Below are 20840 nucleotides of genomic sequence, written 5' to 3' on the forward strand. Positions count from 1 at the left end.
ATGTAGTAAGGCGGAAAAGGAAAAATACGATTTCTAGTCGTCACCGGAAAATGGATGAAAAGGCTGACTTTTGCGTGAAAGCCAATAACCCGGCAACGACTGCTGAGTGGCCAGCATTCCGGCAAGATTATTCGATGCCAAGTAGGACGGCGTGTGTGTTACTTGCTGGGTAATTGGGATAATACGACATCCTATATACAAGCAGACACTGCACGTGCATTTTATATGAAGATTGTACGATGTTCCGCCCCACTAGTTTTCGGGATTTTTTTTATTTGTTTGTTTTTTGTTTTTGTTTTTTTTTTGCATCCGGTCGTCACGCAAGTAGATTATAGGGCCACTGAACGCTCAACGCCAATGGGTATCGTTACGCATGATGAGAGGTAATTTAAATTCGAGTATTATTCGGAACGACGACTACGACGACGACAACCAGATAATGACGGAATGAAGAGTGGATTCATTAAAACGTCAAGCCCGGCCACTCTGCTGGATTGCAGTAACAAGACAGGAGAAAATGAACAATATCAAGAGAAAGGCAGGCAAAGGTGTACTATGTTGGCGCCGGCCAGGCGGCATCCAGCCAATATTCGTCGACATCAGCACCAGCTATACACACACACACACACACAAAAAGAACACACATACACGAACAAGCATAGAAAAAAAAACAAAAGAAAAGAGCCCCAAAGCAACTGAACAAAGGGCCAATATACCAGCGAAAGCTATAAGCCAACCCCCGCGCTCCCAGCGTAGCGGAGAAAAGCATCGAAATGAACCTCACTTTCAGATCGACAAGAGGAGAAAGTCGTGCAAAACTGAAGAGCACCTCAGTAACAACAAGGCAGTCCCTAATAACAAAATAACAACAGCAACGAACAATTTTTTAAATATAGTATGTAATAAAAGAAATGTAGGAGAATGAAAGAAAGAATGAAAGAAGGGGGAAACAAAAAAGGCGAATCTAAAAAGAAGTAGAAAAGAAGAGTTCAGCACGAAAATGACGATGATCATTCCGGAGCATACTCCTCCTACTACTCTCTCAAGCACTAGTTTTTTTTGTTTTGTTTTGTTTTTCTTTCTCTTTGACTGTACTACATATATATATAAGGCTTGACGTCGTGAAGAAGCAGGTTTTCTCTCCTCTTTCTTTCTTCGTTGTCTTTTTGTCCTCTTGTCTTTTTTTTTTCCCTTCATTTTCTCCACTTTTTCTCACTTCTTCTTCTTCCTTTTTTCTTCCTTTTTGACTATTTATTCGACTATGAATAGAGAGGAAATTCCGGACAACACAGGGATGCCACTCTGTGGGTCACATGCGGCCGCACATCATTTTGGCTTCGTTTCAAATGTGTCACGTGTGGACGTATAAGTCGCACCGGTGTGGCTGCTGGATGATGACGCTAACAGCTACGCCAGCACAGAAAAAGAAATAAGAATCTTTGAATCCGGGAGGGGTGAAAGGCTGATCACCGATGTTTATGCTACACGACCAACTTTGGTCGTTTTGTTGAACGCATGCTTTTCTCCCTCCCCCAAACTGCCAAACGAATGATGTTCTGCTCAACAGTTATTGCCCATCCATGCAATGGGTTTATCTGCATTCGAAATTCGTTGGGGAAAATACAAAAAATAAAACGTCTGTTGCAATTGAAACGAACCCAATTTTGCAATGACATACAACTTTCCCGTTTCGACATCGGGATAACGTAAGTCCGGGCGAGGAGTCAACGCGAACTACGGGATAATTATAAGCGAACAATGGACGCAACCTTTCTTATAGTTGTACACCGATATGGCATACACCTGGCTCAAAAAGGAGCCAGTCACGATGTAGATTATGTTGGTAGAACTTGGCTCGACAAGAGCGCCAAATTCGGCTATCCATCAAATGATACCGTCGTACACAAAAATAAAAGCCTCTAAGATTTATATAGACAAGGTGAACGAAAGCGTCAGTCCGCTTCTGCTCATGACGGATGGCCGATAAATATGGATGGGGTTCAATCGGGCGCGAATGAGCGCATACATAGACTCCGTATACTATGCGTATATATCTAAATCCTGGTAATAGAAAGAAGCATCGAGCAGCTTAAACTAGCCATATATACTGCATCTCTTGGAGTGTATAGAAGAAGAAGAAAAAGAGATGGAAGAGAGAGAACGACAAGGGAGAAAGAGAGAGGGAAAAAGAGAGAGAGAGAAAACAGTCCTCTAGCCACTGTTACATGACCTAAATTCAATACTAGATACTAGTAGGATTCCGATCGGTCACCGTCCCTGCGGTCTTTTTCACTACCATCAAGCTCTTTCGTATTTATGTGTGTGTTTTTTGTGTAACGTGTTGGGCGTACGAGGCAGTATCAGCACCGGCAGCCATGGCTGCCCAGCTGCGTCCGGCTATCAGACACAGCATAGGCTGCGTGTAAAACGTATATCCAGTATATATAGCTATATACATGTATATAGCTTTATGGAAACAGGTTTCGGAGAAAATTCCGCTGGTAACGAAGAAAGTTATTACTCACTCTTGCCCTCCAGTCAGACGAGTCACCTGCGTACCAGCGTCCCTTTCACGACAGATACCTTAATCCGTTTCCAATCTTTGGAATTTAAATAAGATGTTTTTGTTTTGTTTTGTTTTTTATTCAAATACCCTGTCCGGTTGTTCCAGTATCCCTGTCCTAGTGGACTAGTCCAGGTTTGTGGTTTATCCTGGTCCACCAAGACCATCCTGTCTTCTTCATTTGTTTCGTTTGTTATTATTCTTGTTTTGTTTTGTTTTGTTTTTTTCCCCTGTCCTCGTCTGTTCTACTCTTGTACCGGTAGCTATTCCCTTTGATTCGGATAGGTGGGCATGAAATGTATTTTTTGGGGTCACATGAGCAGTCCCCAGGAAACCTACATTCTCACCCTGGCCAAGCAGCTCTGGCAAAAAAAAGCATCTTTTGCAAGCTAGCACAGCAGAGATATTCGTGTGAACTGTTTTTGATTTCACGTCGTGACCTGGGCCACTTCCGCTTCGTGCAATCCGTGACTCTCGACTCAGGGGAAAGCCTTTTGTTGTCGGTTGGGTTTTTATGAGTGCTTTCCTCACCGGCATCACAGGGTTTTGCTGATGCTATCGTACACAATCAAATGAGTTACTAAAACGCCAAAAGAAGGGAAATCAACAGGGAAAAAAAGAAGCACGGCAAGAAATAGAAAACGCTTTCTGGTCTCATCTTCCTTTCTCCCCTCGACTTTTTCTTTTGCCATTCTTTTGTTGCTGTTGTTGTTGTTGTTGTTGTTGTTGCTTCCGTGCCTGACGTACGCGAGCCTATATACTGCGATGATGTCCCACTACTCCCTCAAACAAACAATGGAGAGGAAAGAGAGTGTTAGCTGTCGAAAAGCCAAGTGTGTTAGTTTAACACAAGAGCCGGGCGCTGTTTGGAGAAAGCGCTTCAGTATATGTGAACTGTATACGTCACAAAATGCGCACCGATTTTCATTGCCGACGGCGAGGTCGTTTTCACAAGGTACTCACAAGCTCACGCGCACATAACACACACGCACACACACACACACACACTGGAAAGGCCCACAAGCAGGAGGAAAGACCAAGTGTGCTTTCTGGATCGCTCACGCACGACAGCTCGGCGCCAGAAATGAAGAACAAAAGGAGAAATGAAGGCAATCATCAGCTTGGTGCTGTGTTCTGTACCATTCAGCTCTCTAGGGCCTTATTTTCTTTTTCGTAATCCAGTACAAAAACGATACGGGATAAAGAAGAAGAAGCTCACTGGACTACCGGAGAAAACGGCTTCTTGTCCTGTCCCTCTTGCACGTAATTGTCGACGATCAAGCACGAATATGCCCCCTGTGGATTCTGTAGCCACTTGGTCGACATCTTCTCTCTCTCCCGCCGAATGGATCCGGCAAAAAAAAAAAAATACAAATAAAAAAGACGAGACCCATCAAAAGAAGAAGAAGAAGAAGAAGAAGAAGAAAAAAAAAAGGGGGGATACAAACGGAAGAGAAATGCTCTGGAAACCACAAGAGAAATTCGTCCAGGTCGTGAATCATGATAGGATACGAAGGGTAAGGAAGGGACGGATTTCGACTGCGATCTATGACGGCCGTCATAAACTGCTCGGCAAGTCGGAAATCACGCGACTTCGTGAGTGGCAACTTTTTGACCACCCTTTTTATGTCATATTATATTTTTATATACGTGCACAACTGCACATTGGTGTAGTTGGCAAGGGCTAGACGAGAGCCACCCCCGCTTTTCCCTCGACCTCTACGCCCTGTCTATCCCCTTTCCTTGTCAAATCAAATCCATTGTTATACAGTATATGCATAATAGGAAGTTGAAACAAGAATAAAAAGAACTGTATTGAAAGGCTGTAATAACACGATTGGGATTTTTTTATGATGACACAGTTCTCGATGATGGTGTGATGTAAGAATAAAAGATCGGTAAAATCTACAACGAAAAACAAACAAAAGAGAGAAAAAAATGTATCCGTCTAGATGCCACTCACTCGGGGAGCGATGCGGCCACGGGCCCGGCGGAGGGGAGCTGCTGTTGTCGGCTCAGCGATAATTTCGAGTTCTTCCGGAATGGGAACGATGACATCCTCTTCAACAGCTTCGGCAGCTGGGGCAGCTGTGGTCGTGGTAGTCGATTGATCCTTTCGCCTCGAGATGGAGTTGGCGACCGGTCGCAAATTGGTCGGTCTGATTTACACAACAACAACAAAAAGTACAATAATATAAAGAAATTAAACTGTCCCAAATTGAAAAAAAAAAAAATAAATAAATAATAATAATAATTTCTGAATGTTAATCCAAGTACCGCTTAGGGAACAATTTTGAACGGGCAGACTCTGTTGGTTTGGGCGCTTCGGTGACTGGTTGTGCGGTTGTCGTAGCCGGAACAGCCGGAGCACTCAGAGCCTTGTTATTACGAAGCGCACCAAATCGGTTGGGGCGTTTAGTGGTAACAGTGGCAACTGTTGGCGCTTCCGTCGCTGGAGTTGTCGTTGTCGTGGTGGCAGCCGTAGTGGCTCGAGGGCTGGCGCCGAAACGACGGTTAGTGGTAGGTAAACGCTTCGATGAACCGCTGCTGGATCGAACAGATGCAATGTCCTTGCTATTCTCGGCAACAAGATTTGCGTGTCACAAATTGAATTGAAATTTCCGTCACACGATCAAAGTAAGAAACCGAACCTCAGACCAGCGGGTGACACTGGCTCCTCGGTGGATGGCGCTGTTGCCGTGGCTAAGATCGAGGCAAACGGGTCTTCGGTGGTAGACGCTTGAATGCGTTCAATTTTGCCTGTTGATTATTCAAAAAACACAAAAGGCGTGAACGAAATAAAGAAAGCTTATTTATCATCTAACGAATATGGCAATCGAATGAAAACAGGATTGCCTACGTTTCTTTAGAAATTCCATAAGGCCCTGGGTTTGTTGGATTTCTTCTAAAGGTTTGGGCGTTGGCTTGAAATTCTTTGGAGCTAAAATCGAAACAGATGCTGTATCCACGGATGCTGGACTGGTCATTTCAGCCTTGAGACTTTCTTCCTCTTCGACAGCAGCAGCAGCAGCAGCAGCTTTAGCCGGCTGCTTTCGTCGAGATCCAGATGATCGAGGGCGACTCGATGTCTTTGGGGCCTTATTTGCTGAGGTAGTTGCTTCTACGGCATCGACAATCGCCACAGGCGCCGAGGTCGTGGTTGTTGTCACCCTGACGGACGCCTTCTTAGTTGTCACCTCCTCGGCCATGAAGATTTCAACAGCTTCTTTTCCATCTGGTGCATGTGTCTGTTCTTCTACCAACGTAAAATCCTCATCGACGAACGTGCCAGCAGCGATTGTTAGACATGCTGCCGCACACAAAATCCTGACACAGCGCCAAAAATGAGAAATTAGGGAATAAAAAAAACGAACACAACCGAGACTAGCGCAAAAAGGTGATATCTTTTATATATATTTTTTTTTCAAGCCCAAAATCTAATAGCATTGTCAATTTTCTAAGAAAAATATTATTTCTGTAAGTTTCAAGGATTTTGAGGTGTGGTGATACTACTCTACTAATAAAATAGCACTCTGTCTATTTTGACTGATGATTCAACGAAAACAGTCGGCTAAAACCATAAAGCGGCTTAATTTTTCAAAATTTTTATTTGCTATCCGTGCCTCCTATGGAAATCCTACTCAAAGCAGAACACGAAATAGCCAACGGCTAATGCGAAGAAAAAGTTAAACAGCAAGTCCTCTTTTAAAAAGTGGGAAAAAGAATAGACCAGATTCAAAAGATTTTATCTCACACACTTTGAGGGGGACGACTGTCATAAATAACACGCAGCCATTCATTGTAAAATGGAGTTAATAGACTGTGAGATTGGAATTCACCTGTGTTTAGACCAGCACTGACACAGATTTCCACAAGAAAAACAAAAGAAAAACCCCCAAAAATTCGAGTGGAAAAGCTACTTTCCCTTTTGATTACAAATACGGCGAACCTGTTTGCCATCATCGGCAGAAAGCGCAAATCATCTCCCTACCCAAGACAAGAATGCCAGCCAACTTTCAGTTACGCCTACATGATTCCGTATAATAACAAGCTAAACGAGGCTTCTCCCTAAACTGACGCACACAATCCAATGACTCGTACATTCTACGTACCAGAAATACTTAGCAATTCACACGATCTTCGCCAACACTAAAACTAGCCTCCTCACAATGACAAATAAACTTGTGACAGACGTATTAGATTTTGAGTGTGTACTTACAGCAAGAGCTTCATGACTTTTGTTTTTCTTGATAAACTTTTTTTTGAATGTCGTCAGAAAATGCGGAAGCTTGCGGAGGGGGATGTGCACCTGAATGTCTCCGACGTCTGAATGAATCCTATTCCCACAATCACAGGTGGCTAAAAGGTTTTTACCACTCGCCGAGCCTTAAAGGAACCTTACGCACACACTGTGCTCGACTCCGCCAATGGTTCCTATAGCTAGTTTTGCTATCGGGTATTGTGATTTTTGTTGGTTACTTTCGTGTGGCCAACGCCTTTCCCTTTTCTCTTCAATCCCCACCCTCGGTGTGGAATCTGTACCACCCCTTTCATTTTTACCTTTAAGACGACGAAGAAGGGAGAACGCGAGAAAGGTGAAACCTTGCACGAACACGAGCACCTCATGTTAGTCGTGTAGGAAAGTCAGCAAAAATCCAACACTGTCGTTTTATATTGTGGCAGCTTTCGCCCTTTTTTTATCCTCGCACAATTACTTGCATCACAGATGCATAGGTAATATATAACTGGTTTCTCATTGCATTCAGCCGATGGCGCGCGGAATCGCTTCTATGGCTGTTGAGGCCGGAGAGAGAGAGAGAGGAATGATTGCCTTTCCAGCGCAGTTGACCTGTGACATGCTGAAGAGAAAGGGGGACGAATGCGCGGCATGCGCGCCACTTTCGATTGTTGACGCCCTTTTGCTGCTATCCGTCTTTACTGTAACCCCCCTCCATTCCGTGCTTCCGATTCCTCCACTTCTCTAGAAGACACCTAATATAGAGTAAATGGAACGAGTACAACGTAATTGTATAGCCGAACTTGTTCAACCTTGCTACATTATTCATTCTCATCATTAGCGCTCCAATTATACAAGGACGGTTAACCAAGGTTGAATCGCGAAAAGGATATCGTCAGTGGACAAGAAAGCTAAACGACAGGCTAACACTTCAGGTTTCTCTCCCCCAATTGAAATAACTCACGACATCGATGGGTTTTTTCTTTCATTATTATTATTTGTCCGTTTTTATTTTATATAGCACCAGTGAAATCAGGCACTTCTTAAGTGAAAGTCGGCTGCGTACGACTCTGCACGAGCTCGTTGCTTCCTATATAGGCTATAATATCAACTCTGTCTGCACGTTCTGCTAGCGTGCTGTTTTTCTTGTTTGAGTAAAAAAAGAAAAAAAAATTATTAAAGTCTGTCGACGGAATACTATATGACTGACCTGGACTCAAAAGTGAACGTAAGATAACTGATAAACGAATTGCCAAAGAATTGCCAACAAAAAATACAAAATGTTAAGAATCTCCACGTCGGGCACGTAGTTGGTGGTCGAGACGTAATGGGGCGCAGATAAAGAGGTTTTAGCTAAATGACTTTCCCTCTATACAGTGCTGCGTCAGAAGAAGAAGAAAATAAAAGAAATAACAATAACTTGTGATCATACGTTTGCGTTCATTCTTTCACTTTTTTCCGTTTGAACGGACATTGGGAGAAACTATAAATAAGAAAACGCACGTTTATGTCTACCTATCTGAAATTCCTTTGTTGATAGAGCGTTTCGTTTTTATGACAGGTAACACACACAAAAAAGAAGATCTTCGACCCATTGTATAAAAATAGCGGCGATTTGTTATTTTATAAAGGACGCTTGCGATTCTAAGTTTATCGGTATCCCGGCAACAAGTTCAACATTTCGTACAAGTCCCATTGACGACCTGAACGGAGCACTTTCATTTGGATCAATCCGGTTTGGGAATTTTTCAGCTTTTGTAACTCAATGCCAGGCGTCTGCAATTTTTTATCGCTGCCAGGTTCAGTTTCCCTTCCTTCGTATCTCTGACCGAACTAGTTTCCTGCTAAAAAAACAATCACCGTCTACATTTCAACTGGTGATGCAAGAAAAACAATCTGAAGGTGAAAGTGTCGAGAATCAATTGCCATTCACCGGGATCCCTTTGCGTCCTTTTTCCTTTTCTTTTTTCAGCATTACCCCCACTGCGACCACGCATTGCTCTGTGGTAATTTTACCTGCGTGAAAAGATGTAATGCACTGATGACGAAATCTAACAACAGGACCAATAAAAAAGGAAACATCGATTTATCTTGCATTTCTTTAATTGATTGTTGTCACGCAACGACAGTAACGCCACCGTCTTGAGCCAATTGAATAGAAAGGAATGGCATGCAATTGATTTACTGATGGCTTGTGATGAATTACCCTAGGGCATTTACTTTTAGCTCGACAAGGTTATCAGTTTGAATAGCCATCAGTAAATGAATGAGATCAACAACATTAAACAATTCAGAGAAACATTAAACGAGATAAACAGCTCGTATCATTCCCTACTTAATCTCCTATGCCTTAAGTGCCAGGATTTCGTATTGGCAGCTACATTATCGATAAAAATATAAACGTTCTATGACTGAATGACGGAACTCACTATACTGCCGAGTGTACTTGCCTGCTGGGGAGCGCCGAAAATAACAAGGAACATTTCCCTCTACAAGGTTAGTTTACGTTCTGTAGATACCACGGTCGATGTCTAATTACAAGCAATTGTTAAGTAAATAAAGCGCTTTAGGTTATGTCTAGATTAGCGCCGTTACCGGACAAAAACCTTAAACTGATCCAACCACAAGCTTGAATAGAATCGAATAAAAAGAAAAAGTGGTACCTTCAGTTGAAATGCCACTTATTGAACAAAAATGCTGAATTTCAAAAGAGTCGTTTTTCACGCGACTTCACATTGTCCTTTTTAGTTCAAGAAACATATCGTGTTACAAATAGACCATGGAAAGCTATGCGGGTGAATTGAGTACAACGAATTTTGCATCACGCATTTTCTACATTGTAATTGTATTGAAATATCCAGTATACATGAAAACCAATCGCAGTGGGTTAGTAAGTTTCCTCTGTCTGTTGAAGACCTACCGATTTTTTATTTTTGCCTTAATACAGCAAATTTTCGAGATTATATTCTTAATGCCGTATGTCCAAAAATATGTTTTGTTGTTGATGTGGCCTACACTTGCAGAATTTCCAAAATCTGGTCAAAGATTCCGATGAGACCCTCAGTAATACTTCTGAAAGTGTACGGAGAAACATGTTCCCGAGGTATTAAAAAAAGAAGGTAATAACCAAGTTAAAATAACAATTCGAAAGTCTAGGTTTTCTAGTTATGGAAGCCCATAGATCGCTGCGAAATTTGCCAGCACAATGGACAATTCATACTAATTGTGGTAAAGAAAGGTGATTTTAATTGTGTGTAATCTGTAATAAAAAATTAAACCTTTTTCGAGATATTGGACATTATTCATAGTAAAAAATTTTAAGTCGATTACATAACAATGATTTTAAAATCCTCACGCTTTTAATGCATGTTTTTATATTTTGTGAAACGGCAATGCTGTACCCTGACTATTGAGTAAGTAAATACGTAAATACTTTGGCAGAAGAATAACAAGGAACTATTCTACTAGTATTCGAATTCTCAAACTTCTCGAGTGTTTTGTTTTCCTAGCTGGCAATAAAACACATTTAAACAAAACTTGAGGCCTGCCTTTATTACTGTATACATTTCAAATAAATAACTTGTATTTCAAATTTAAACTTAATACTTCAATGTACAATCAAAGGTTAACGTCTTGTATCAGTATGGCTGCTACGGAACCAATTGAAGTTGGGAAGAATCGATACCCCTTTTGCATTGTTTGGACCCCAATCCCTCTAATCACGTAACTGGAGTCTAAAATGCTCTAAAGCTACTTACTTTGTTTAAACTTAAAATTTTTTTTGTTAAACTCCCAGGTGGATTTTCCCTTTCATAGGACACATGGGGATATGCACAAGTACTGGAATTATTAGGGATTTTGCTGGATCTTACCATGTTTCTGAAGATCAGATGGGTTTTGGAGATCCCACAAAGTATTTACAACTTGAAATTTCAAAAGTTCCAGGTGGTGTTTCTGCTTGGGATCGGGCTGTCCAAGATGCTTCTGAAGAATACAAAAGTCACATGGTACAATGCCTAGATAACTTCCACTTTTTTCCATAACAAAAATATGAATGAAAAATGTGTTTCATCTTACATATTGTTGATAACTGAAGTTAGTTTAACTTTCTTTGTTCTTTAGCACAACCTTTTCTGTGATAACTGCCATTCACATGTAGCCCTTGCGTTAAACAATATGGCATATCCTGGAAAAAGGAATTGGAACATGGTTGCTCTATGTTGGCTGATGTTATTTCGTGGGAAACATATTGGGTCAGTGAATACTTCTTTTTCTTAATTCTGTTAAATTTCTGTCATTACAGGCAATATTATTTGTTTTAGTTGTTCAGGTTTCTTGAGAACATGGACCCCATCTGTTTTCCTTCTTACAATAATTGCTGTGATACTGGTGTTTATAGCTTAATGCGTAGATCCTGCCAAGGAATGTCTACTGTAAAATGAGCTGCTTTAATAAAGTTTTTCATGATGTGTGCACAAAATTACCTAGTAAAGTTGCTCCACATCATTAGCTTTCAATATAGCTGGTAAGCATGAATTTTTTGACTGTTCTAGAAACTCAGTTGTCAAATAGTCCTGTTGACGATACTTTCCATTATATATTGACGTAACATAAAACAAAATGTTAAGTAAGATGTTTGAAGCGACCTGCAATTATCTGTGCAATTCAGAAATAAAATTCGAGAATGTGTCAAATTGGTTGGCTCGTTTCTTAATGGAATTGGAGTCATCTAAGACGAGAACTTAAGAAACGTCATCCGCATGCCATAGGCCGTCATCGGCGTCATGCCTGTAAAGACAAACGAATACGTTTGAAAATTTAATCGATTAGAGCTGTTGTTTGTCACGGTGTAATAGCCTATAGTTCCCACTAGTGTAAGTGCCTGTACTTTTAAATCTTCATACCTTGACAAAGTTTTCGTTAACATTTTTTTTGTAGTGCGTAAAAGTTGTCCATAGCTACATGTTAACGCAAAAGTCTTAAAACGTGCTGAAACGTTTTAATTCTGACGAATAAAAACCCAGAAATATTAGATGTTATGACAAGAACGGGTTCTTAAAGCTTAAAACGCATCTGAACTGTTTTCAGAGTTAAAGTTAAGTTCTTATTATCACTGGTGAGAACTAGGCTTTAGTTGTGGTATTCCGAAGCAGCTTTAATGGTTTCTTAAATGTCTGTTATTTGTCATTTACGTAGGAAATCTTGTCTATGTATTTACGCAACCGGACGCAAGCAACCTAGATACTTATTCGGGACAGTAAACTACAACTGTATAAGTAATACGTTGCCCACACCAGTATCCTGTAACAAGTAGGCAGCAGAATATGATCAGCCGGACAGCTGTGAACTTCTGTGGCGATCACACTCTTCATTTATCACTATAAAAGCTAGAAGTTGACGATTTCCAAAGCTCATTGGATTTCACACCATTCGCAGTGAAAGTTCTCCTAACGCGGACGATGAAATTCGTTTTCATTTTGCTCCTGTTTTTTTCCTCTTGGGATCCTTTCTTCTGTGTAACAGATGATTTGTTCAAGTTTCGTGTAGTTTGCACCGTCTCCGACGATACAGTTCCACTTCAAGGTAACTCTCTGGGAAAAAAATCAATTAATTGGTTAATTAAATGAAATGAATATTGATACGACGAATTGTATTACATACAGAGCCAGAAGACGTACTCCTGGATGAAGTGTGTAGCGACGTACTTTATAGGATCTCTTCTAAGACGCGGAATTCCTATCGGCGGAATTCGTTAAACTCCTCAGATCCTGTATCCAGATTCCGTCAACGCCATCCCAAGTTGCCATTGCAAATATCTATCCATGATTTCTTATTGGAGGATACACCGTCTGCAGGAGCCACATCGTTAATTACTTTTTTAAAGAAGATCAATGCCAGCGGCCTCGATGTCATCGTAAACCCTAAAACTAATCTAGCAGTTCTATCACAATTACTGTCCAACTATCAACAAAGCATGTCTGACAACTCTCTTGGCATAAGTGTCACTATCGATAGCCGCTTGGACATCAGTTCAATAATCGAACATGGCATAGATGGCCTAGTTGATAGTCTGTTCTTTGTTCCGAGTAACCTAGCGAACAAAGATCACGAAGAATTTAACTTGACTACCATAAATGCCTTACCAAAAAACAAACTGGTGATGGGATTGCCATCGGTCGTGTTCAAGATTCCTCATTCACAAGATCACTCTAGCATCCCCTCTTTTACAGAACTCTGTCAGAGTTCAAATCTAAAGCAATGGAAACCAAAAATCAAAGATGATGATCAAGTTATCTGGAGTCACCCTGAGAAACAGTGGAAGTTCAGTATGAAAATGGGACGTGCCGTAATCAAACAATTGAGCAAAATTCATAATAAAAGCTTACGCACTGGCATTTTGTTATTTGATGTACCATTTCGGCTGGAACGCAATCCGATTTGTTTCAGACACAGAAGCCTTTTTATAGATTCTCTACGTCAAGCGGCCAGGACGCTGGGCTATGCAACAGGAGGACAACGCGTGAAACGAGCCCAAGAAGAGGCAATAGCTTCTGCTGCTAGACCTGGAATGAAACTGACGGGGAAAGCCAGTCGATTAGGCAAAATCCTCATCTTTGCAGTTGGAGATGAAGACGAACAATTTAGAAAATATTACAGCGTCCATGACGAAGATACATTCCTCGACAGTCCTGTTGATAACGTCGTGCTGGGATACGACGATAGCGGCAAAATTTATGATATTTACCAACAGATGCCCCGTGAACTCAGTCAACAATCCATTTTCAATACCATTCATCAATACTTTGTGGACAAAGTTTTAGGAGGTGGTGGTGGAAAAATTTTTGGCACTGTTCAGGTCCATCCACCAAATATTCTCGTCTATCCAGATGCGTTTGCAAAACATCCGGTTCCAATACTGGTTACCTGGGTTCGAGTCGCCAGTCCGATTGTACGACTGCTACCGCGTAAAACACGGAAACAATCTTCGACATCCACCACGTCCACTACATCCATGCCAAGCACGATAACCCGAATGTGCGACAGTAACCAACGTTGTTTCATTCCGCCGAGCCTGATGGAAATGTTAGATTTGAGATCTCCTCCACGTACAACAAAAACCACGAGGAAATCAACCACAATGCGTCAAACTACTAAAAAACCATTAGTGCCTGTAAATCCTCAAGCTAGGTTCGGTAACCTGACAAATGCAAGTGTTGAATCAACAGAAGGAGCGACTCTTGAAACGACGACACCTTCACCTCAAGCATTGGACTTAACAACCTTGCCGCTAGCTAACAGCGAAGAGCCGAAACGAGGTAGAATGTCTTACTCATCCGAACAGCACATCCTCTGCAATCGGAAATCCGCAAATTCTTATTTGTTTTGTAAGACTCGGAACTGAAACGGTCCAGGGCTGGAATTCAACTTGCAAGGTTAAAACTTTACCAATTTTTCTGATTAACGATGTTGTACACAGTAATAGATAACTTTCTCAATAGGCCGTAGTCAAATCAAGGGAATATATAGCTACACAGGGATACTGCGATATCGTATAGAACGTAGACCATCTAATTCTTTTTTGGTTAAAGCAATTGGTGACGTAGATGTTTGTGATGGCAAAATTGTAAACTGCTCGAAAATGTTCCCAAGTGGGAAATTGAAAATACAAAGTTTTAAACTAAATGTTCTGCCTTGTTGTTCAGTAATGGGGAAGTAAAAGTTATTTAATCTTTTCCAAAATATCTCAAGCCATTTATATTCAAATTTTGCCTTGAAGCACATTAGTGTGGAAACATTACCCCAATTGTTTTTCCCCAAAGCCCAGAAAAAAAGAGAATTTTACTTGTATTGAGGTTTTGTTAAAATCCCGCAACACTAATGATAGATGAACGCTTCTAGTAACTGATCGCTGGATTGATTACGTTAACCCAGTGGTAACGATGTCAGTAACACAAACTAATTTCAGGTATGCCCGAGTTTCAAATTCCCCTAATACCAAAACCGCATTCGTTACTAGTCTGTTTTTTTTTTGTTGGCTTAAAAAGAAAATAGCAGTTCTATTTTTGATTGCAAAAACATTTAAAAATTGATCAACCATGTTGTGTACTTGCACTGTACGATTTATCGTGTTGGAATGATATTCAAGTAACGCGCTGTTTTTCTTTTTCTATGCCTGCTCTTATCAATGTGTTGGTTGGTCGTGATGAAGAAATCTGGATAATGGGATTGATAAAGTGTTTCCTTCGGGTTAATAGTTTATCACGAAAACTGCCTTATATACTTTTCTCTGCTGAATATTAGGTGTTTACAGCCAGATACAGCGTCTAAAATTGAATCGAGCCTCTCTTGCATTAGCGAGAATTAGCTTATTTTATGGCCCACTTGAACACCACAGAATCGTTTCTGGAACGCTGCGATAGCTCGAGTTCCCCTTGAACTTGATGGCAGCTGGTAACTGAGCGATGCGGTAAACCAAATAACATCTTAACATATACGCAATTATATTTCAATGTCTACGTTGAAGACACGCAAAGAAACGCTAACGTAGACCTTGCCGTCAGTTACACCGGTGCTGATGAAGTTGGGACCACCTTGCACAGTATGTGTAAATTGTAGCCGGACGAGGCACGCCACCCAATAATCTACACTAAAGCACTTAATGATGTTGCTTTTTAATTTTTCCGGTTTTCAAGGTCGACGTTAATGGTTCGATATAGTCATATCGTCGTCATTGTTTCCTTTTCATATCTTTAATCCCAAATCCCCTTGTGTGCCAACTTCATGGTAAATACCATTACGCAAAAGCGAAAATGTATTGGATACCTGATAAGTGAGTATTTTGGCCTCCAAAAAGCAGTGCATTTCAGTTCGTCAAGGAATTTGACGAACACAATTTCTTAGCAAATGTATAATACGATTCGCTTGAGCGTAGGGTTTCACGTCACACTGCTGCAGGTTTCTTTTTTTTATGATCACAGCTGATTTATTAATTTTTTTCCCCTCTGCTTAGCTCTCAGCTATATGTTGTTATGTTTTAGTAGCTTCTTGCTGAGTGCGCGCGCGTCTACGTGCGTGTTTTGCATAACGCATTCGAGCTCTCGCATCTATTATATACCCCACAACAAATAACCCTGTATCAAAGTCGGGTTGAATGATTGTCGAGACCCGAAACGGGAATGTTTCAGCCCCTTTGGTTTTTCCATGTTTGTCTATTTTTATTTTTATTTGTTTAGTTTTTTCAACGATTTTATCTCTCTTTGATGCTAAAAAGTTCTAATTTTGACCGCTAGATGGCATTTCGAAAATGGCGTCCTCCTGAAAAAAAAACGCTGGAAAAGCGAGGGATGAGAGCGGTGCCTCAACTCAAGAGCAAGCATTAGCCATCGTGCAATGGCCGCGTAAAGCCGACCGTGGGTTAAGTGCCGGGCAAAGTTCCAACGTTATCTTGTTTATTGTCAAAAATTGACCTCTTTTGGACACACATTAGTGATTGCTGAAGGATTTCTCAATCGTTTTATCAAGATACGTGCAATTGAAGCTCATGGAAGAACCCAGCCTGCCTATTTACCTTTAATTTGCTGGCAGTTGTTGTCCGATCGCTGGACCAGACACCAGTGTCGTCTGCTTTCATCATTTTCGCTAAAGGTAAGAAAAAGAGAGAGAGAGAAAAAAGTCTTGTTTACAACTTTTACGGTCACATTCTTTTAAGACGATTTTGTCCTGCCGTTGTCCGTATTTGAATGGTTCTTTGATTCTGATTTCAAAGACCACGCTGTTGGCAAGTATTACTGGATTAGCCACGCTCTTTTCTCAATAGCTACGTGCTCAAACAGTCAGAGCTGTGGATAGTTGTTGAATAGAGAAGAAATCCATTTATAACCATTTTTGACGGCACCTTACACAATGCAAAACGTTTGATGGATTAGGACATTTTGAACTAGCCATGTTAGCTCATAATGACCAACCGTTTGGTCATGGAAACCCCGTCGTGTTGTGTGGTGCCCTCCTAATGGCTTGACGAGTGCAAAGGAGGGAGAAAATGACCGTGGCCTTATAGGCGTTTCAGCATTTTTTTTTTCTTTTCTTAAAAGGTCTGTTTTAAATGCGAGTAGGTCCTCTGCAATCACCGGCCTTTTGTCAATAAGCTTCGACCAGTTGTTTATTATTGAGTTAAAACTTTTTTCTTTTCTTCCTGTCTGCGTTCTTCGGCGAGGCGACACTTTGCGTGCTGAACTGATAGCCATGTTGCGTGAGTTCTCGTTCACCGAATCACTAGAAGAGTTTTATTTTATTTATTTTTTTTTAAGGTTAAAAAATAAAAAAAAAGAGGAAAAGTTCGAAGTCTGTGGATGGTCTCATCCATCACTGTGAGGGCGAATTCATTACATAAAAGTCAGTTTAGAATCGCACGAGGCCTGAAATGGATTTATTTTTTTAAACTAATATTTCTGGTTAGCTGATTCGATGAAAAGAGCTTGTAACGAGAATGTGTTTATGGGGTTGATATGTGGTTGCCTACAAGTTCAACGGCCGGTTTCTTGTTATGACTTTTAACTATTCTCACGTGAGGCTTGACTGGCGTAGTTGTTTTTTTGTTTTTTTTCTTGGCGTCTCTTCGACTGAAAACCGCAAAGGAACTCCGACAACGGGAATATTCTTTACTAACAAGCGAAATCGGTCGTCGTCGTTTTTTTTATTTTGTATTTTTCTACGTACATGTGAACTTTCCTGTTTGTTGCTAACCCATCGTTTTGTTCATAAAGAAACAACAGAACACATGCGCCGTACTTTGTGTTCAAACGATGCGGACCTCTGTCCGATGAGATTGGTTTCATTTTGTTTAAATTTTTTTCGGTAATCTTATCACTTTGAAGTTGCACCATCGTCAACAACAACATAAAAACCCGTTATTTTTCACCCCCTCCCCCCCCCCGTGTTATCAACGTTGCGCAAATCAACAGTGAAGCACAAAGGACTTTCGAATTTTTCACGCAGATAATGTCTCCAGTTTGAAAAAAAAATTATAATATAAAAAAAAAACGTATGGTCTTTTTTGTTTCCCTGGAAAAGGAGTTGGCCAGAGTTTTTTTTTTTTTTGCGGCTCGTGCCTTGCTTCTCGTTAGTGCTTCGCTTCCTAAATAAGCTGCCCCGCCAGAACGCCGCCAGTCCACCTTTCGGCCAGTTCTTTATTTGGTATGCATGAAAGTATTGAAGGGAACGAGAGGAACGAAAAAAAAATGTACATCCTCGTCTCCGGGGTGCCGGAGTCTGCGTCTGAGTGGTTTTCCAGTTAAAAGAAGAAGAAGAAGAAGAAAAAAAAGGGACCTTGTTTCATTCTAGGGATGTGGCCATGCAGAGCCTAAAGATCACTAGATTATGTCAATTCATTGCACTTGTATTCGTTCTTTTTTCTTCTCTATGACCAAGCATTTTTTTTTTCAATTACAAAAAAAAAAGAGGGGGGGGGGGGACTAATAATAAAATAGCGCTTTTATGGCCAAAGCAAATCGATAAAAGCTGATTTTCTTTGTTCCTCCACTGCTGCGTGTGGTGGTGGGTGATCCGCAAAGTTAGCCGAAAGAAAAGATAGAAAAGAAAAACGAAGTCGCAAAGACATGGGAGACTTACCCACGATGCCATCGAACGTCAGCAAAAGTTTCCTGTCTCTGACCGCAGAGTTTGGTAATTTTCCCGTTCAGTTCACCGTGTTATTTTGTTTTTCGTTTTCCTGTATCAGACCAATAGGACCTTGATTCACATCATTTCTTACTACCTACATAATGCGTAGTGTGTATACTTTGGCTATCAGACGTCACGCTGGACTGGATTAGGGCAGATGGCGAACAACAACAGCATCGCGTGTTACTTCACACCAGAAACTCCCAAACACACACACACACAAAAGCCTTTTTTTTTTTTTTTTACTTACACAAAATAAAAAGAGGACGTCTGTGTAGATCGATCCGAAAAACCCATCCGTATTCAAAAAAAAAATGTTTCAAGTTAAACCTGACATTAGTATGTTTACGCATATTAAAGTTCCTCCTCGTTAATCCTGCCCTATTTGAACTGGAGTTTTAATGCTTTAATAACATATTCATAAGCTTGAGCCAAGCTACCCGATACGTTTTTTTACGGCCTGAGAAACCTTTTCGCTCTGATACACCACAACGCTGCGTGTTTTTTGTTAGTCGTCTACATGCAAATGAACTATGGTGAGCCATCGTAAACGAAGACGATCCTCTTTAGCACCTCGTTGTGCCTGTCCGTTTCGTCAGGCCGTTCGGCACCGAAGAAAAACGTCCCACAAAAATAAAATGTCTAGGACTTGTAGATAGTGCCCTATTGTTTGATCTATGCTGACGTGTTCCAGCGAGAAACATAGTGACTCTCATTCGAACTCGCCACTGTTATTCTCATATTATATTTGCATACGGATATATTTTTATTTTCACCACTCTCTCTCTCTCTCTCTCTCTTTCCGTGTATTCGGCGTCCTTTTGACTCAAAGTGTGAAAACATTTCCTATTGGGGGTTGTTTGTATGCTCCGTTTTGACTCTCTCCAGCTGAGCGCTCTTATGTTATCACCTAAATTTCTGAAGTTTTACGATCCGAAAAACTGCTGAACCCTGCCTGTGTAATCATCGTTGATAATCCTTTCGGGGTTAACTCCATCGGAGCACGTAGGCGTAAAGATAAGATCCGCTCGTAATTTTATCCTAAAAGAGGAAAACATTTTTTTTTTTAACGAGGGAGAAAAACAAAATTTTCAATCAACTCTGCGCAACAAGAATGTTAAATGGTAGTCAATCAAATTCCCCTCTTTTGTATTTTCTTTTGTTCGCCGTTACACATAAAAAAAAAATACCCGTGGAAGACGGTATCTAAAGTAAAGATACCGTCAGTTGGAGGATCGATTTTTTTTTCCCTTCTCCCTTCAACCAGCGTGAGTCATCCAAGAGGATGGGGGGGGGGAGGATTACGAATAGGAGGGGGTAGTAGTACAGAAAGCGATTTACCAAATGTTGGAAGATTTCGGCTAGAGTCCCCCTTTAAATATAAAAAAAAAAAATTCTTCCCTTGTATTGGCTACAATTCAAGGGTGCACACAGTAGAAGAGGGTGGGACGTGGGAGTAGGAAAGGAAAAAAAAAAAAAAAAAAAGAGCGGACCTTTTTCGGTAGGTCGTCGCCAATCGATTGGGCCGATGAACCCGTCAGAAGTACGGGACTCCCAAACGGTGTGTGCATGTGCCAGTCATTTCCGAACGTCGTGTGTGCAACTTGCTTCAATATTAAAGCAACTCTTGAGTGCTGCACACTCTGTCTGTATTGATCGAAATCTTGTAGTTTCTTATCTGTGCCTATATACACACACTTCATAGACAGCGAATAGGTTAGTAGGTTTTCTCATTGCCGGCCGGTTGCTAACTCGATAAGCCGCTTACGGCCCAACCGTATAACTCTTTTCATAAAAGAAGTTCATATGCCGTGTGCGGAGGCTCTAAAGCGTGAAATAAAGCCATTTTTTTTTTTGTTTTTTTTGTTCACGACATTTGCCTCGTGCTCGATATCCATCTAGTCAAATGGTTGACAGACACTTGACGTGTGTACTGCCGTTTCCAATTGACTAAAGTCTACCCACTTCCTTGTCAACTGCATCCGTTAACATGCGATTATCTTGGGCGTCCACACGGCAAAATATGTCTACGTTCTGAATAGTAGAAAGAAAAAAAAAAAATTATATGTTTACTAATTGGATGGGCTCTCTACTCATTTGAATCCCGTTGTTAACCGTTTTTTTTTTTTTTTGTGAGTTGCAGTCAGTTGAATAAGAAGAAAAAGGTTTCCGCGCTGTCGCCTTGTCTACAGGAAGAAAAAGTTTGGAGACGACACGTAAGATGAAGGATGACTCACGCAGCGGGTGGTAGTTGGATCGATGAAAACGAGGGCGGGGGGTGGGTTCTTATTCGGTACTGGCAAGAAAAATATTTCCATCTTACGATGCGATACTTTTCCGTTTTGTTTCTCTCTCTCTTTC

At 41.0% G+C, this 20840-nt stretch overlaps 4 protein-coding genes across 6 annotated transcripts in view; 3 read left to right on the forward strand and 1 right to left on the reverse strand.

The window, feature by feature from the left end:
- Window positions 1-4359: 4359 nt before the first annotated feature.
- Window positions 4360-6996, reverse strand: LOC116928908 (mucin-5AC). Its single transcript, XM_032936047.2, has 5 exons — window positions 6783-6996; window positions 5424-5890; window positions 5215-5323; window positions 4841-5137; window positions 4360-4722 (listed from the first exon to the last, which is right to left on the reverse strand). Exons 1-5 carry the CDS (start codon window positions 6794-6796, stop codon window positions 4512-4514), a joined length of 1098 nt encoding a protein of 365 aa, XP_032791938.2. The 5' UTR covers window positions 6797-6996; the 3' UTR covers window positions 4360-4511.
- A 3200-nt stretch (window positions 6997-10196) lies between these two features.
- On the forward strand, window positions 10197-11317 carry LOC116928910 (transmembrane protein 222). The gene is made up of 5 exons (XM_032936049.2): window positions 10197-10358; window positions 10425-10523; window positions 10597-10807; window positions 10923-11053; window positions 11123-11317. The coding sequence occupies exons 2-5, from the start codon at window positions 10444-10446 to the stop codon at window positions 11202-11204; spliced, it is 504 nt and encodes a 167-aa protein (XP_032791940.1). The 5' UTR covers window positions 10197-10358; window positions 10425-10443; the 3' UTR covers window positions 11205-11317.
- A 684-nt stretch (window positions 11318-12001) lies between these two features.
- Window positions 12002-14483, forward strand: LOC116928909. 3 transcript variants are annotated; one of them, XM_045178102.1, is made up of 3 exons: window positions 12002-12383; window positions 12458-14233; window positions 14300-14483. In XM_045178102.1, the coding sequence occupies exons 1-2, from the start codon at window positions 12260-12262 to the stop codon at window positions 14200-14202; spliced, it is 1869 nt and encodes a 622-aa protein (XP_045034037.1). In that variant the 5' UTR covers window positions 12002-12259; the 3' UTR covers window positions 14203-14233; window positions 14300-14483. The 3 variants fall into 3 exon arrangements, with proteins under 3 accessions (XP_045034037.1, XP_032791939.2, XP_045034038.1); XM_032936048.2 differs by having other exon boundaries at window positions 12458-14483; XM_045178103.1 differs by having other exon boundaries at window positions 12464-14483.
- A 1682-nt stretch (window positions 14484-16165) lies between these two features.
- LOC116928913 (abnormal cell migration protein 10) overlaps window positions 16166-20840 on the forward strand; it is a 30700-nt gene continuing 26025 nt past the window's right edge. The window contains 1 exon segment of the mRNA XM_032936050.2: window positions 16166-16445. The gene's annotated coding sequence lies outside the window, so the exon portion shown is untranslated.

The sequence above is a fragment of the Daphnia magna genome, linkage group LG8 (assembly GCF_020631705.1).
Source record: "Daphnia magna isolate NIES linkage group LG8, ASM2063170v1.1, whole genome shotgun sequence".
In the NCBI taxonomy this organism is placed as follows: Eukaryota; Metazoa; Arthropoda; class Branchiopoda; order Diplostraca; family Daphniidae; genus Daphnia; species Daphnia magna.